The 18,792-nt window shown below is 33.6% G+C and overlaps 1 protein-coding gene across 2 annotated transcripts; it reads right to left on the bottom strand.

The window, feature by feature from the left end:
• Positions 1-6,383: 6,383 nt before the first annotated feature.
• On the bottom strand, positions 6,384-16,181 carry LOC126713319 (uncharacterized). 2 transcript variants are annotated; one of them, XM_050413052.1, is made up of 6 exons: positions 15,964-16,173; positions 15,713-15,830; positions 9,952-10,110; positions 8,783-9,043; positions 6,932-7,585; positions 6,384-6,770 (listed from the first exon to the last, which is right to left on the bottom strand). In XM_050413052.1, the coding sequence occupies exons 2-6, from the start codon at positions 15,791-15,793 to the stop codon at positions 6,681-6,683; spliced, it is 1,245 nt and encodes a 414-aa protein (XP_050269009.1). In that variant the 5' UTR covers positions 15,794-15,830; positions 15,964-16,173; the 3' UTR covers positions 6,384-6,680. The 2 variants fall into 2 exon arrangements, with proteins under 2 accessions (XP_050269009.1, XP_050269010.1); XM_050413053.1 differs by lacking the exon at positions 9,952-10,110 and having other exon boundaries at positions 15,964-16,181.
• Positions 16,182-18,792: the final 2,611 nt, after the last annotated feature.

An 18,792-nucleotide genomic window follows, 5' to 3' on the forward strand; every position in this document is an offset into this window, starting at 1 on the left:
AGTTGTAGTACCACAAACTCAGCTACAACTGTCCACCTAATTGTAAGTAGTGCAAAAAAAAAAAAAAAAAAAAAAATGATGGATCTATATAAAATAATAAGTAACCAAATACAATCTATCACATAGAATAATTGTGATTTTGTTTATGATACTCTATAATTACTCTTGTAAGGACGGTTTTTGGATTCTAAGCCCAAAAGGTAAAAGGATTAAGGACCAAAGAGCCCAATACAATGAATTTGTAAAGAGTGAGCTGAAAACTGGGTTTCAATGGATTGGATAACGCTCACAATGGGTTAAAAATGAAAATAAAACAAAGAAAAACAAGTTTTGTGCGAAGGAATCCTTCCTTGGCAAAGTTCAAGAAGAGTAGTTCTTGAATATATTTTTCTTAGGCTTGATTACAATTCCAATTTTTAGTGCTACATTCTTTTTCCTATAGGTTTTTTGATGATCCCTTTGTAATGGGTACCTTCATTTTTAACCCATTGTGAGCATTGTCCAATCCATTGAAACCTAGTTTTCAGTTCACTCTCTACAAATTCATTGTATTGGACTCTTTGAGCCTTAATCCTTTTACCTTTTGGGCCTAGGATCCAAAAACCGCCCTTACAACTCTAATAATTATACTGATATATATGAATTTAAATTTAAAATATACATGTAATAAATTAGTATTTTCCATTTGGCCTGTCTTCAAATTTTATAATCCTTTGTTATAAATTTGGATTCCATTGTTGTAAGCTATGGAAAACATTTTAAATCATTACTTTCAAAAGATTTTTACAAATAAAGGTAACAAATATCTTATTCAAATAAAAGTTTGATTCAATTTTTTATTTTTAACTTAAGTTAAAGTTATATTTAAGATAAAAAAAAGAACACTTATGTTTGGTTCTTTAATTTATTCGAACTTCTGTCCCCTGATTATAGAATATATATACTACTGGAAGTTTTTCCCAGGAAGCGGTTCGACCACATATTCCATGAAACAAATCGTTGTGTGGTTGTTGCATTTGCAAAACTTGAAACCATTCTTCCATGTATTTATATTAATTTTGACAACCCACCGCCTATGATGAAACCCTATTGGCCCTTGATATGGAGAGACTTTTGTAAGTGACTTATTTCTTCTCAATGCACTATTCTTTTAGATGCAAACTACAAGTGCTATCACATGGCATTTCTTAGAGAGATTCACTGTCTCCTACTTCTATATTTTACAATTTCAAGTTGCCTAATGGTCTACTCCTTCAGCACTTTATCTTTAAATAGTATAATCTTACTTGGACCAGTTTCAAATGTGACATAATTTACGTAGACCATCTCCATGTTACCTACTTAAGATTCTTTGTTTGTCACTTGGAATGCTATTATCATAATCATGTTTTACTTATGAAAATGTGAATGCATTCATATGTCCCTTTTAACTTTCCTTTCATTTTGTTTGGTGATAGATAGAAAATCGAAAGCAACCCAAGCAAAAGCAGAACAAGCTTTAATTTACATTTTTGCAATACCGAATGACTGAATATTATTACACTCTCTCTCTCTCTCTCTCTCTCTCTCTCTCTCTCTTCAATATCTAAAGTTAATTTGACGAATCTCTTTGACTGGGTCGTCTTTGTAGAATCAATAGTACATATTGATATTATAGTATTTTATTATCACTGTATATAATAGCATATCATGCAAAGCTACATGTTAAAACATAATGATTTAATGGCATTGCTGGGTTTTACGTTGAGTGAGAATTCAGATTCAAATTCTCCACTTGTTTGTTTTAAGTAAAAAATATCATGCAAAAGACAAAACTACATTAGTTATTGACTTTAGTGATTTGTAATTTAGTGTTGCCAATTTACGTAACAATTCGTTGGTAATAGCGCATTTTATTAGATCAATTTGCTTATTGGGTGCGGAGCATATCTAAGAGTAAAAAGCGATAGATTTAATGAAGGATCTTAATTTCCACACTTTGCCACTGATTTTCAACTTAAAGAAAACTAAAGAATAATAATTAGTTTGCTGGAAATTTTATCTGACTTCTGACTTCTGACTTCTAGTACTTTGTTTTTAACATATTATGACTTCTGAGGGTGCTGTTAACGGGTGCTATATAGCAGTCGTTAATGTGATAAAATTTAAAATGAATTATTTTTTTTTTTTTAGGATATAGAAAAAATTGAATATGTATTAAATGTGTGTTAGTTTAGATGGAGAAAGCTAAATCATTTTGTAAAATCATAGCTGAAAAATAAAAATTTTGCCAATTTCCTATGCAGGTGGGATTTGTGATAGATCATAAATGAACCACAGCTGGTTCATTAACAGGTGCCATCATGAGAAGGGTAATTAAGATTAATTTAATTCAGGACTTTGTTTATACTGTATGTTCAAAACAAAGAGGGTCATTTTAAGTTTTAATAATGCATTTATATTTTCTTACAAGACTATTAGAATATGTCACTGATACGAAAAATCTTTGAAAATTGAATTTTGGACCAAATGTTTCTCTAGCACTATGATTCCTGTTTGTTTGTGTCTTTGAGGGAGCGTTAGGGATATTAAAATTTATATATTGATATGCCAATTTTTAAATATAATATTAAAAATAAAATAATAATTACAAAATTTATTTATATATTATTAATGTGATACTAATCAAATTTATTGTCCGGTCTTTACCGTCAAATAAATAAACTATGACCGAATTCGATCTATGCAAAGGTATCTCCTTATGAGAATAAGCATAAATCGTGTACAACAAGTCGTATAAAAAATAAAAATATCATATTTACCACTAATTTACTAAGCTTTTTTCTTATAAAAAAAAAAAATACAAAGCTTTTTATAATAAAATAGATAATAATTTTAAATTTTCCTTAACATTGTCCTTTCTTTTCTTTTCTTTTTTTGTAAAACCTCGGTGGATAGAGTAGCGGTGAATACAATAATGTTTTTCTTTCTTCTTTTTGTTTTGAAAAACCAGCTTTGTTCTCAACTTCTTATGTTCTTCTAAATAAAAAATAAAAAAATAAAAAAAGTAAAAGCATTGTTCTAATGTCATATCAATATCATCTTGGTTCTAAAAAGAAATCATTATTGTCCTTAAAAACAAGAAATCATTATTGTACTCACCGCTCCTCTAGCTATCGACCGAGGTTTAAGGCATTTATTACCAACCTTTCCTTGCCCATGTTGAATACTCTGACTAGTCCCACACCTGCCCCCCACGTGGTCAACATATTACATCTGACAGGTGTGAACATTAAGATATACCTTTGCATATTTCTCAAGGTTAGACATAGATAGAACTAGTAGAACCGTTGTTTTAACTTTTTGACATGTCTTGCATGTAGATCGAGCTAACACCTTTTTTTTTTTCTCTCTCTCTCAATTAAGGATTCAAAATTTATTGTTATTTAATTTTTAATTTAGGATTTCTCATATTATCATTCAGATTCACTTACACTAAAACTTCATCATATGATTGTTGAATGATGATCCTTTTTTATTTTATTTTTTGTTCCCACATCTTTTGCTGTGTGAATGTTACACTAACATGAACGTAATGTTCATGCGACATGAATTTTGAAAAGAATGGCATAAATATTGGAAATCACTATTCTTTTTGTTTCAAACTTTCAATTATTTCTTATCCTAAAAACAAATTCCAATTATTTGGATTTTGGACTATCATATATCATTTATTCGATGTGTCATAGCCAATTTAAAGCACCCATTTTATTCTATAGAGTAAGACGAGATTAAGAAACCAATCAAACAAAAAAAAAAAAAAAACAACAAAAAGGGATTAAGAAAAGTTAGAAGATTTCCATTGATGTAATCATGACAATGAATGACGCTTAATTTACAGAAAAAAATAATAATAATAATAATTCAACAAATATGAAATTATATGATAGTATGAGAGTGACAGACATTCATTTATTCTTTTTTCTTCTTCTATTTTTTTCTTCTTTCTTCTTCTAAGCGACAGACAAATTCAATTAAATACTCAGTTAGCAATTATTATGATTAAATTAGTATTTTTTTGGTCTCAAAGATCCGTAGAACGAGAATGTCCAGTCGACAATCTCCCAAGTTTAGGTAGGAAAATTGGCTAGTTTTTTAGATTTTCAAACTCAAAACAGTTGGAACACATGCATACAGTCTCTTTCAATTATGCAAAAACCTACCTTTTTTGTCCCCACTCGTTAAAGAGCGTTAAAAGATGTTTGAAAAGATTGCATTTCACATTGGAAATAGTCTGAGTCAATTAGATAAATCTGAACTTTTGATTTTAACAACAATTCTAAGACTACGTAAAAAAAATCACAACTTTTGTTATTATTGTCTATATGTGGGGATGATAAATTTATATGAAAGTGACATGTAAATTAGATAGTCTACCATATAAGATAGTATTATGATAAAAGTTGTGACTTTTTATGCGGTACTAAAATTACTCGCTTAGATTTTTAAGTGTCCCATTACAATCTTAATGTAAAATTATTAACTAGTAACAAATAACGGTGGTCATATCAATAGAAACGCATTTAGGATCTCCCAATCATGCATAATATCAATATCCAACTGGTAATTTAGTCGCAGCTAATAATCTTGCTCAAGATCTTAGCCATACAACTGATACAAGGTTGTTAGACAACCAAATCTTCATTAGCTCGCTCATTTCTTCACATTTTATTCAGTCATTTTACATCACATGTTTCCAAAGCAACACAGTAACCCTACAAGTACAAACTGTCGCCAACTGGCCCTACTAACAGTTTACTTGGATGCTTACTAATGGCCAATGGATCTAGCAATGAGGAATTATTGTATCTAAGTCTAATAATAATGTATAAAATATCAATGAATGATGCAGACTTACTGCTTGTCATTTGAGGAGAGAGAGAGAGAGAATAGATCCCTAATTCAAAGGGGTCTAAGAATCCCCCCCATACACACTACTTCCTCCTCCCCCACCAATATTTTGACTAATATTGACATATACCAAATTTTCCTTAATGATTCTATCGAGCTCTTAGTTACATACATACATTACTTTTGGCAAATTTTTGTGTCTCCATTCTACAACTATATATCCATTTGATTCAACATGTTGATTCTATTAACGATTTAATCTAAGATCTATAACTCAATATTGGTCTAGTGATTTTTAAAACCTTATAAAAACTATGAGATGCTGAGGTTCAAACAACTAGTCAACATCTTGAAACCATCCCAAGAAATTCTTTCCTATAATTATTCGGCTTGCTTAAAACGAATTACTTCATAGTTCATACACTCAAAAATAATCAAGTGCTAGAAAAGCTATGGACACTGATATAGACCCCTAAAATATAATCAATAATTGACGTATTGAAGGCAACAGGGATAGAACAAACATGTACAAATGGCCACGCATCAACCATATCCCATTTCATACGAGAGCACCAAACAGAAACCTTACCCATTGTGCAGTATCGTTTTGCAATAATGTAGAATTTTCTTTTCTATTGGAAAATATAGTAGATCTGGCTTGACCAATCGTTTTTTAAGAGTAACATTCATGATGGAGACAGGAACAAAATGATAAGACGTATTATTTTAGACTTATCACGAGGTATACCCCAATCTTTACCTAAACCTTGTATAACTGAGCCCACATTATCCCACGCTCCACTTGCACACCCAACTGAAAAATCTGAACAGGCTCTATGATATCAATGTTTTCCCAATCCTCACTGGTCCAGAAGTACTAGCAAAGTAGCAAGACTCCTGACTTCTGTAATATCCAGATGAACACGACAACATTCAAATCAGATGGGAAACATCACAAGTAATTACTTGAAATGAAGAACCTAGGCTTGCATTTAAGGGCAGTAGAAAACTATATATTCCATGTGAGACATTGGGCTCAACCAAGTGCCCCTAAGACATACTTCAATGTGAATTTCGATTTCCACACCTAATATGGACCCATCAATACAACTAGACAAGAAATGCTAACCCCAAACCAAAGTTAAGGGAAAGATTTTTGTGGCAGGGAATTATACCTTCCCTACTATTCGTTGAATCTTCCAAAATATTTCACCAAAACAAGAGATACACAGATGGAAACTGAAGAAAAACATTTAGAACAATACATTGCAATAGAAATTTGTAGAATACTCCAAAAAATATCATAAAGTGTACTCTCTCCTCTCACATAAATAGTCAGTTCCACTATGAATTTACTTATTGGAACCCACTATTACGTGAGAGAGTAGACATTTATCGTACTCCCGAGTATTATATAATTACCCCTTTTCCCACACAAGAAACACATGCATGTATTTAAGTTTTGTATACTTCTTTCTTCTGCCAGTGGCAAGTGACCAAAGATCAGACCTTGCATTCATATAAATTGCAGCACATCATGCAGGATCCAATTGTCTTCAGAATATTTGCACTAGGATCATTTTATAAGAAAAGCCCCGTTTAAGATTACAGTGCATAAACACATAATTCTACAAAGCAAACTGGTTCATGCCAGCACCAGCATTCTAATTTAGAACAACCTAAAACCATGTCATGCATGCCAGCATTCTAATTTAGAACAGCACCATAGTCAACTAGGAAATTTTCAGTTTACACATGCATGCCACTAAGGTTAAGACTCAACAAAATATTCACTCTACACGCCGGCGCTTCTTTGCAAGATTATCAAAGACCTGGTGGACATCATCAGCTGTGATTGGCTTTGATGAATCAAAGGACTCCTGAAACAGGGAAAAGAAGAAGGGAAAATGCATATAAACGTTTATGCGAGCATAGTACACTAAAAAATGTAACAAAGAAAAAGCCAGCCAAGCCCTTGCTTTCACCCTTCTGCTTTATAAAACCAGTAAATGAGTCATTAAGAAGACAAACAAATACATACCAGGAAAGTACGAATTTCATCCTTCATATCTGCAATGCCACTTAAAATCTCCATTTTCTCTATATGACCAAGTTTATTGAATAAACTTAGCTCAGCACCCTCCTGTTGCTGCAACTTTTCTTTCCTCTTCTGTGTTGCCATTTGCTCATACTCTGCAATTGAGTCCTCCTTGTCAAGCAGAAACGCAATACGCTTCTGATTGTAAAGAACTATGCATTTTTCGCATCTGCAGAGTACATCCCGCCAGTTTTTGGAAAGAAACAGTGGTTTACTGTCTAAAGCAGGAGAATCAACCCCCAAGTTAACTCCAAGAACACAAGTAGATGTATGTGAACTGGCATCTTTTACGCAAGGATCTGAAACCACAATCTTCTGAGAACTTTCTCCAACAAACGAACTGTTCCCATCAGAGACATTAGCTCCACCCATTTTAGGATTATTATGAGCATTAACATCATTATCTAGTTTTCCAGATCCACCAGCTGAAGATGTATCTTCCACCACATTCTTATCCTTAGTATCTACAGTAGCATCACCCTGCCTACCTGCTGCCCAAATGGATTGAGGATACAGTCCCAGAAAAGAAAAGCTGGCTGAGCAGGCCTTACATATGAAATCTTCATACAGAGGTTCTCCTTCATCATCTCTTGGAACCTGTGGTATGGCAGAAAGATGGGTGAAGCACCAAACAACTAAACAATGACAATTGGAGGAAATGAAAAAATTGCTACCACAAAATTAGAGAAGCACCTAGATGATGTTTGAGCTGCTTTTTTTTTTTTTGGGGGGGGGGGGGGGGGGGGGGGGTGGGTGGGGGAAGAAGGGGAGCACCAGTTCTCAGCTGTAGCTTCTCTTTAAAATGTAAAAGATAGACTAAAAGAGTGGTTCAGAAAGAGAAGTCAAGAATAGACATCTTTTAACAAAAATTTAACTTAAATGGGAAAAGAAGTTGAATGGCGTTGAACTAAGCGGACACAATAATGAACAGTATGCAGATACCTCAACCACAATGCAAGAGAAATTAAAATTAAACTCTTTTTACATTGTTAGTTTCAGTTTCAGCAAACAAGTGTATATGAAATGAAGTGTTCAACATGGAACAGAATTGCAGATGGTAATGTTTTCATTATGTTAATTGTGTCTTTTCTTCAGGCAAGTAGCACAAACATAAGACAAATTCATGGTCTCAGGTAAAACTACACACAACAAGGCAAGAGCCTCCAAGTTTGAGAACAAGGCATAGCCTATGCATTAATATCAGACACATTCCAAGACAAGACATGCAACTATAGTAGATAGTCAGTAATTTAAACCAAAAGGACAGTATTCTGCAGGGTTGATGTATGCTAGAATACAACATCAATATACTAAAAAATATTTCCTTTTATCAGTGTTAAGTTTAATTGATGAACGTCTCTTTTTCCAGTATAATAGGGTGGGGTGAGGGCAATACCAAAGGGACATCTACAGGCAGAGTAACCCCAGTAACATCATTGTTCAACAAAATTACCACAATGATAGATGGCAATCGGCAAGCCCCAAAAACATGGATTGGCTCAGTTGTTTCCCAGTAAGCACAAGCAAACAGATGTGTATATAACAGGACAATGAAGTGACTCATCAATTTTTCTAACCCTACCATCAATGTTATTTAATTATGTACATGTAAGAATGGGCTCCTCAATTTGACAGCAAGAATCAGAAGGCCTTGCATCATTTGAACACTACTATCAGAATCTTGCCATGACCAATTGTTTGCAAAACCATAATATGATTTGCATAAAGTTAGAAGAACATAAAACAAAGACAGAGGAAGAATTGAGAGCCATAGTGAAAACACAAGCTAGCAACCTCGCCAGAAGGCTCAAGACCAAGATGCTCCTCATGAAACCAGTCCTCACATATACAGCACTGTATCATCTCTACTTGTTCTTCTACATCAGGATCAGGATAGGGGCGACTGCATGTGCAATATGAACCTTTGAAATTATGATTATATGAATTCTCAGCATTCTCTATGTCTTTGTTTGGGAAAATCTTGCAGAAGAACTCCCCAAATTTTGAATTTCCACAGTCGCACCTAAAGTTTCTCTTGGTCCACAGCTCTACAATCTTGTTACAGTAGAACATCAAAAGGCACCATTACATAAGGTTAGTATCCTTCAAGAAAAAATTTACAGGATTAAGAAGTAAAATATACTCGGTTTACATGATGTCCTAGCACAAAAGATATCATTTCCATGATCCATCCAACTATCTGATAGCATATTAATTTTGAAATCCATCCAGGCCAGCAACTTAACCCAAAAAGAACATAATTCATCAAGAACAGGGAGAGGGGAAAACAATAACTCATTCTCAAGACCATATTCAAAGGATCCTAAACCAAAAACAAAACAAAACAAAAAAAAATGGTGGTTTGAAATGTAAGTTGGACAAAATTAATAGCATTGTTTAGTTATCTAATTAACTATTAATGAAGTGACAAAATCCAATCCAAACATGACTAAATGGATAGGATTTAAGAACACCACAATAGAGTTACCCTAAAACTCTAGAAGATCTTAATCCATAAGAACATAATAGAACAAACATACATAAAGAAAAGACACAACCATGACCCTTTTCTTTTGCTGAGGCCAATTAAGACCATGCAGTGACCATCTCCCCCCCCCCCCCCCCCCCCCAAACACCCCCACGCCCACCACAAGAAAAACTCATGAAACTTGATCCCATCAAAACCAACTCACATCTTAGAAACATCGACTGATCGACTCTTCAAAAGAATCAAAAAGAAATAAATAACCAAAAAAAAGGATCCCTCTACCCTCATGTATTGAACATCTAATTTTGCTTTGCCATTATAGTGATGCACTCTCATTCACAATAAAAATCATTGGTAAAATTCATAAATAAAAATAAAAATAAAGAAGTTGTCATTTAACAATGTATAGCTCCTAGTTATGTACTTAACATGAGTCAAAATAAAATCCTCTACTCTTAAGAGTACTGAAGAATACCTCATGGCCATCATGGCAAGACAAGGAGCAAGCTGTGCAAACTCCAGCATTTCCATCTGGGGTACAAGTCAAGCATGAAAAAATTGCCTGCCTCTTCATATAACCATTAGTATAAGTACATTCCTTGCCCTCATCACCCCCCAAAACTAGGTCCGCTTCCTATAAGTCAATAAATAATGAAATAAAAACACCCATTAATTTAATCCCTACAAAATGTACAGGTACAATATATTAATTACATCAATCAAAAGCCAGTGCTCCTTTACAATATAAGGGAAGAGTGTGGTTAGGACAGACGGTAGGAGATGAGATAATGATGTGGCTAAATTAGATGAACTTCACTATCCCAGCATGAAGGGCTTTGAGGCCCAGCATGAATTTTAGTGTTTCCTTAATGAACTAGAATGAGTTAAACATGAGGACGGTACTGATAAGAAACTAGATGTACTTCGCTGGGCCAGATTATATATATGCTTTGCAAACATTATATCTGAAGGTATCAGAGCAATCAAATCCAAAAACCGAAAAGGATATAGAAGAAAAAAAATATGAGCTAAAGTGAACAATGAAACCCTCATGGAGAATGGTAAACTATTATTGCATTTTACATTCAAGTGGTTTAAAGGGCCTACATTAATGCATTTTGTCAACCTCTGAGCTTGCAAGTAGACACTGTCAGAAGAAGCCACCAAATAAGTAACAGTCTATTTTTGAATAATGATGAAGCAAAATGGTTAAGCAATTAATAAATTGGAGAGAGAAGGCAAGGATATTGTTTGGTTAATTTTCCAAGTACTTCTATTTCTTCCAAAAACAGAATTTACCTTCTCTTACGCTGGGATGCAAAAAAATCAATCTACTTATATCCAAACAGGAACTAAATTAGCCACCAGGAATTGATTATTTAAACAGAAAGGAACCATGTGATTGCTATTACATTTGCAACCATCATCGAATAATTAGATTTTCTTAGTCACAAGAGTTAAGCCAGCATATTAATTTAACAACCTACCTTTCGAAAATGAGGGTCAAGATAATGAACCACATAATTTGACAGAGACTTTCTTATTAACACACGAACACAAATTTTTAGGACCTAGGAGTAAGGTACTTCTTTAAAATGCTAACAAAATAATACCTAATAATTTCAATTAGACTGTAGTCAGTTAGTAGGAGTCTAAGGAGAAAATTTTAAATTTGTGGGGGTTACCAAAATTATGGGTGTTTGGTACTTCGGTTTGCTAATATTGGCAGTTTGAAAATCTTGGGATATTTCAATTCCCACAATTTATTGGATTCCAAAGGAACATATCACCTGTAATTTGGTAATACACAATCCATACAATGTGTCTTCCTTGGTCCAACCAAAATTAGCCACCTCAATTCAAAAACTATGTCACATCCACCTCAGCCCAAGGTATTCAAAGGCAAAAGGCAACCTTAACACTCCAAAGCCTTGTATCACTCGAGGCATGAGGAAACAAAAAGAAACTAGCCCGATAAAAGGGAGGCAAAAAATTCTAAATATAGTTATTATACATATTGAACTTTAATCAATATGTATATAATGTATTGAAACATTATAATCAAGTGTTTTTGACATGTGTTGCGTAAAGATTTTAGGTCTATTACTTGATTTCAAAACCTGCTTAACATTGTTTAGGATCTATCCATTATTCTAACAAATGGTTTTACAAAAAGCTATTATAAATTAATTAATCAAACAATAAGTTTTACAACAAGCTTTTGTAAGTTAATTAATCCAACAATACATTTTACATCATGCTTCTATAAATTAATAATCTAACAATACGTTCTACAACTTCTATAATCTATGTTGATGAGGCAGTTTGAGGGAGTGGCAAAGTTGGAAAGTTAGATCTATTCAGGCCCTTAGGGCCTATTTGGTTAGGGTGTTTTAACAACAGATTTCAGTATTTAAACACTAAAAACTATTGGCCCAAAAAAAAAACAATGCATTTGGTAAGAGTGTTTTTTATTAGAGTGTTTGAACTATGTTGCTCAATTTAGGGTATTTAAACACTAAATTTAGAAAACTCCTCTTACCAGTTTTCAGTTTTCAAACAATGTTGCTCAATGACACTTTTGTAAATATTTCAAAAACTATAGGTCTTACTGCTTAGACTACATGTCATCACTTTTAAAAAAAACACACACACACACACCAAACACACAATTATGTTTTTTCACTTTTGAAAAGACATCATTAGAAATATAGTACCAAATACATTTTTTGCATTATGAGTACTTTAAATACGTGTTTTTACAACACTTTTTAAACCACAGTTTTCACATCATTTTGAACAACAATACTCGAACACCTCTACCATAATGATTGGGAGTTGGATATGGTGGCTTCTTTTCTCCATCTTCTAGGCTCGTATATCCCCCTGAGAAAGGATGGTGTTCAGGTGATGTAGAGATCAAAGAAGAGTGGGGAGTTTGATATTCGTTCTTTCTACAATGCCTAGAGGGGTTCCACTTCTATTTCATTCCTCTGGAAAGAAATATGGGGTGTGAAGGCCCCTCAAAGGGTATCTTTTTTTGTTTGGACAGCAGTTTGGGAGAAGATCCTTGTGAGAAACTTACGAAGAGAGTCTATTCTTTAGTAAATTGGTATTGCATGTGTCAGTGTAGTGGGGAGACAACTGAGCATCTTTTGATTCATTGCACAATGGCCTATGAGCTGTGGAGCTTTGTTTTTAGATCCTTCTAGATTCATCGGGTTTTAACAGAAAGAGTGATTGATCTTATGTTTGTTTGGAGAAATTGAATCGGTAAACACTCTTCAGATATATGGAATTTGATTCTGTTATGTTTAATGTGGACCATATGGAGGTAATGTAATTAGCGTACTTTTGAGAATGTGATGTGAAGAGCACGAGGACTCAGTTATTAACCACTTTTGCTGTTCTCTGTTTGATTGGTCTTATGCATGGGGCTTTACAAATAGTTATTCAATTCCAATGTTTATTGAGTCTGTCTTATTGTACATAATTTATTGTAATTCTTTAGGCTCTTTGTGTCCATTGTACATGAAGTAGTCTTTTTTTAATAAAATTTATTCTTTCTTATCCAAAACAAAACAAAATTCTAAAAATAACTAATCTACCAATAGGTTTTACAACAAGCTTCTACATAAAATAAATAAATAAATAAAACAAACAAAATTAAATTTAAAAAAATAAATAAATAAGAAAATAATACTAAGGCTCTCACCTTTTGCCTAGTTTAAGGTGCTCACCTTGCTCACCAAGACATTATAGGTAAGCAGCTCACTAAAGGCACCTCACCTTAGAGACTAAGGCTCTCGGCTTTTGCCTAGTTTAAGGTGCTCGTCTTGCTCACCTAGGCATTATAGGTAAGCAGCTCACTAAAGGCACCTCACCTTAGAGACTAAGGCTCTTGCCTTTTGCCTAGTTTAAGGTGGTCATCTTGCTCACCTAGGCATTATAGGTAAGCAGCTCACTAAAGGCACCTCACCTTAGAGACTTAGAGACTCTTTAGTGGCACCTTGACTCACCCAAGCACCTAGGCGAGCGCCCGGCTCACCTTTGACTACCACACCTCAACCAAAACTAACAAAACCATTTTTGCATTCATTAATCTCAAACTCACCTATTCTCTCCTCCTCTTCCCATCAGCCCTTCACCTCTACTAATCCATCCTCAGAATTTGACACTCCATGCTTGAGAACCACAACATCATTCAGACCCAACTCATGAAAATCATGGCGCTCGTGAACCCAAAGTCCACAAGTTTGCTTTCTTTACGCCTTCTGCCTTGTCCGCAATGTGTAGTAAGTGTTGTTCTAAGAAGAACGGACACATATATGGATATAGGTACGGGTACAAAGGAGACACATCAATTTTTGGAAAAAAAAAAAAGGACACAGGTACAGCAAGATACATCTATTAATAATTCTTAAACATATTTTTATTCTTTTTTATAAGTTTTAAATATATTTTTATTCATATGTCTATAGGTTATTAATCATTTATTTTCATATAATGTTAAATAAAAATTTTATATATATATATATATATCAAACTAAGAGTAAAATAGATAATAAAACAATCATTTACTATTAAAGGATGTTTGAAAATTAGAATAAAAATCATGAATAAAGATATTTATTAAATTTTCAAATGCAATATTACCATTCAGAGCAGGAATGCTCTCTTTGTTTTGTGAAAGGGTATTAGATTCTTCTTGTGCTTCCTAGGTGTTGTCTAAACCAAGAAAATATAGTGTAAGACTGAAATTGAATAGATGTTGCAATTAACTTGCAAATGCAAAATGAGCTAGTTTTAGCTTGCATAAGCAACACAATACATCTTTCAAAGTAAAAGACATACATTTGTGGGATTTCTTGGATATAAATAGTCTTTTATACTAGCTTATTCTTACCAGTGAGGCAATAAATGGTGTGAGATTAACACTTCTTTGATCTCTTTCGGGCAATGATAAGTGAACTCTTGGGCTCATGTCCACCACATGAGCACCAAATAATTTAATTTCACCTCAAGATGTGGTGAACTGTTTAGCTCCCATTTAATGCTTGGCTTATCAATTTCAACCACGCACTGAATTTTCCTCTCCAGGACGGACAACACAAACCAGACATCACAGACAAGGTTGAAGGCATCCACAGAAAAGGCAAACTTGTTTGAGATGACTGAGGACAAAGAGACAGTTTGATTATTTTTGGATTAGGACTTGACATGAATTTTTAATCAAATTGGCTAATTTTGATTGGACCAAGACAGCCAGTGCAGGAATTTCATATTACCAAATTGCATGTGATATGCTCTCAAGATTTGAAGTTCCATCTAGGAATTTTAATTTTTTGCTCTGTGCACTTAATTAGAATTTTATAAATCGCATCTTAACATTCCTTATCAAGTATCACATATCATAATGTCCACATGGGTTGTTTTCTCCCCATTCTCCCAAATAAACTTACATTAAAATCTTGGTATTTCTAAAACTAGATTCTTAGGACCTAACAAACACTACAACAACAACAACAACCAAGCCTTAATTCCAAATTTTTTTAGGTCAACTATGGATCTTTAACAGATTAGTCGGGCTCAGTGCCTCAGCCACAATATTCTTTTCTGCGATTCTATTTTATCCAAAGTCATACTCTCTTTCACTTCCTTAATTGATATCAATGTTTTTTTTTTTACTACTTCAACTAATATTACTTTCACTCTTCCTCCTTATTTTTTTTTTGGTTCCCTCAACTTCAATCGACTCAGTCTCTCACCAGTAAATTAATCACTCCGCTCTAAACATGACCGAACTATCTAAAGCAACTCTCCCCCATTTTTTTCACCAATAAGGGCGACGCCTATCTTTAAGCTAGGACCAAATGAACGCTTAAGGCCTAATTTCTCAGGAATTCAAACAGACAGGAGTTTAAACTCACGGGAATCTTAATTCTCAAGAATCAAAAACCTTACCAGCCAAACAGGCCCCTATAAGATTTTCCATGTTTCATATCTTTCATTCTAGAACAACAAATATTCCACTCAAACAAGCATCTATTTTATCTTAAATTAGACATCACAATTTCAAAGTAACCCTAACAAACGTAAAACATAAAATCCAACACCCTAATTGAACAGATTTTCCTCAGAGTTCATAGCAAGCAACAAGTGCATAAATTATACAGGTTATAAAATAAATATCTAAAAAAAAAAAACTAAAATTTATGAATGGAAAAGAAGCTGACCAGTTCTTGTTCCTCAACACCCTTAAGGTACTCTTGGATAGAAACGGTCTGCTCAGCTTCATCGTCAAGCTCACCAGCCATTTTCTTCACCACGCTATCACCACGTACCTGAAATTCGCTGAAAACACACAAAATCTGAATGTTAGTGAAAGAAATTGTTGAAAAATGGGTGGATTGTGTCTTTTCCCTAGAAACAAGGAAACCCTAGATTCGAACAAAGGGGGAAAATATCAGGTTTTGAAGGAAAATACCTAACGTTTGTAGCTGAGAGATTCTATTGCGCACACACAAGAGTTCGATGAGATCGAAGCAGAGGAAATGGGTTTCAGAGAGAGAAAGTGAGAGAGATTTGTGAAGATTGAAGGGAGAGAAGCGAGAGTTTAGGGTTTTATATGTGAGCAAGGACTATAAGGACATTTTCCCGCCATATGTCATTCCAATTGGATGCGTTTCACAAATCAAATCTGTGATGTGTTCCCTCCAAATGTGAATGTTGTTTTGTTTTGGATGGATTATGTTTTACTCATGAGAGCATCCACAGCAATGGAGCTAAAAATTTAACTTTTTAGCTTTATCAAAAGTTATTTTATCTATTTTACTTACATACATGCTACAGCAGTGGATCTATTTTAACTTTTAACACAATAAAATAATATAAACATCACAATAAAATAATATATCCATTACAATAAAATAATATATCTATTACAATAAAATAATATATCCTATACAATAAACAACAATCACAACCACCTTCAACCGCCACCGCCGTTGCCGCCACCGCCACCACCGCCGCCGCCACCGATGACTCTTTTACCGCCACCGACTCTTCCGCCGCCGCCACCGAGTTCTTGCCGACCCAATTTTTCCAACCAAACAAAAGATTGGTTTGGTTGTTCATTGAATTTCTCTATTCTGAAAGTAAGTCCACTCCATTAAATTCAAATCTTTGGCCATTTTTATTCATTGTGAATTTATAATGATAGCAAAATAATTAAATTCACCTTAAACTTTTGAGACAAATGATAATTTATTAGTGAGAAATATATGGACCAGCTCATTGTAAGTTCGTAGTATGTAAAATATGAAATATCTGACATGATTGCTTTTGAAGAAAACAGCAGAGACTATAATAATAACACTATATTGTGCACAAAATGCATGTGATCAAGATTGCCCAGAAAAATTTAGAAATTTGACGACTATAGCTCAGATTTACAAGAGAAGTTAGTCTGGCTGTCAATTTGCTCTGCCACCTGTCTCTATAATTTCTTACTGGGCTTTATGGGCCACGCGCACCAAGCCATCTCACAATTTGATTCACCATGTGTTTGGCCTCATTTCCATGTATTCTACAGGTTTAAACTGAAATAAACACAATTAAATTTATAAATATTTACAAATTAATCAATAAAATATTTTGAAATAGACGTTAAACGGCCGAGAAGTTATACAAGCCAATTACCAAAAGACAACCCAGAAGCATTGAAAAGAATCCCATGCTACAGCTGCAAGTCCATAGTCACGCAGACCAGGCATTTGATGAAGTCCTCCAGTATTTGATATTGTTTTTGGTGAATGGTCTTTCAATCTGCAGAATTTAAACAGCGACGGCGTGGGCTGGGACGACGACGGCGTTGGCTGGGACGGCGACGGCGTGGGCTGGGCTGGGATGGCGACGGCGTGGAGAGCTTGATGAGTGAGAGAGATGAGAGCTCTTGAGAACTGAGATGAGAGCTCCTGAGAGAACTGAGATGATGGACGGAGATAGAATAAAAGAATGAAGAAAAATAAAGTGGGTTTTATTATTTTAATAGAAGTTGGATTAAAAAATTATATTTTTTTTTTTTAGATGTGTGCTACAGTGCACATCTATAGATAGATGTGCACTGTAGCAAATCAGCTAAAAATTTTAGCTTTGCCTCCACCGCTGTAAGTATTTTTTGGTATATTGGTGGAGCTAAAATAGCATTATAGCTTTTTAGCTCCACTACTGCAAATGCTCTTAGGAATTAGGATTTTCATTCATAGTGGAACACTGGAACTATAGTTTCTTCTTTTATTTTATTTTATTAGCTTTTTACTTTTAGGATTGCTTTCTCATAAAAATAAAAATAATTTTTTTTTATACATGTTAGAAATTCTACTCGAACATAATCTAAATATATATGTATGTAAAACTCCATCTTGGAGACTTGAAATCCAGCTCCTGTCCTTCACACCTCACAAGCACACCTCAAGGGCACTTATACTTGTGAAGTGACCACAAAATTCAAATAAATGATTTTTACGTTTGTTGGGTTATTCTTTTTTTATTTTTTAGGGTTGTGTGTTATTCTTTGAATTTGATTGCAAAGATTTTTGTAACTTAACCAATTTTTCTTGGTGTTTTGTAATTTTTGGTATTTTTGAGCACACCTTATTTAGGAAACCCAAATAATGTTACCTATTTATGTATGATATCAATTATTAAAAAAAAAAAATTAAGGGGGTAAATATAACATGGGTAAAATATAAAAAGATATGTACATATTTTAATATTATAAATTGGCTTTAACTTGTGTTGATAGCCATTAACCATGTGTTAGGCTTGTATATTGTTCAGTACATTAAAAGGAAGCATTGTTTTATGGTAAAATTTGTGATGGTTGAATAAAAGATTTAGGATTTAATATTTGTCTATACTAAAAACCGTTTTTAGTGTCTTGGTTTAATGATAAAAAACTATCATCAATAGCGGACATCATAGATTAAAATTATCTTTAAAAAATAAAAAATGAAGCATTGTCTTATAAATTTATTAATATTATTATTGTAATTATTAAAAAAAATTAATTTACAGAATTCAACCATTTAGAATTAGGGTCTATTTGGAATCTACTTATTTTGTTGAAACTGAAAACTTTTTGCTAAAAGTACCGTAGATAAAAGTGAATGTTAGTTGAAATAATACGTTGGGAGCCATGAATAATACCAAAAAATGCAATAGAACCCATGAATAGTAGCAAAAATAAGTTGAATAGTAAAAAAAGTTGGCAAAAAATAAGCTAGCCAAACAGACACTTAAGATCTGTTTGAGA

The sequence above is a fragment of the Quercus robur genome, chromosome 2 (genome assembly GCF_932294415.1).
Source record: "Quercus robur chromosome 2, dhQueRobu3.1, whole genome shotgun sequence".
Taxonomy (NCBI): domain Eukaryota; kingdom Viridiplantae; phylum Streptophyta; class Magnoliopsida; order Fagales; family Fagaceae; genus Quercus; species Quercus robur.

What these genes read in the sequence shown, in the direction of transcription:
- LOC126713319 (XM_050413052.1), bottom strand. Translation starts at nt 15,793, where the DNA reads ATGGCTGGTGAGCTTGACGATGAAGCTGAGCAGACCGTTTCTATCCAA. An exon ending in GTGTTGAGGAACAAGAACTG is followed by an intron (nt 10,111 to 15,712) that starts GTCAGCTTCTTT and finishes ATTGACTTATAG; the next exon opens with GAAGCGGACCTAGTTTTGGG. An exon ending in GTCTTGAGCCTTCTGGCGAG is followed by an intron (nt 7,586 to 8,782) that starts GTTGCTAGCTTG and finishes GCCATACCACAG; the next exon opens with GTTCCAAGAGATGATGAAGG.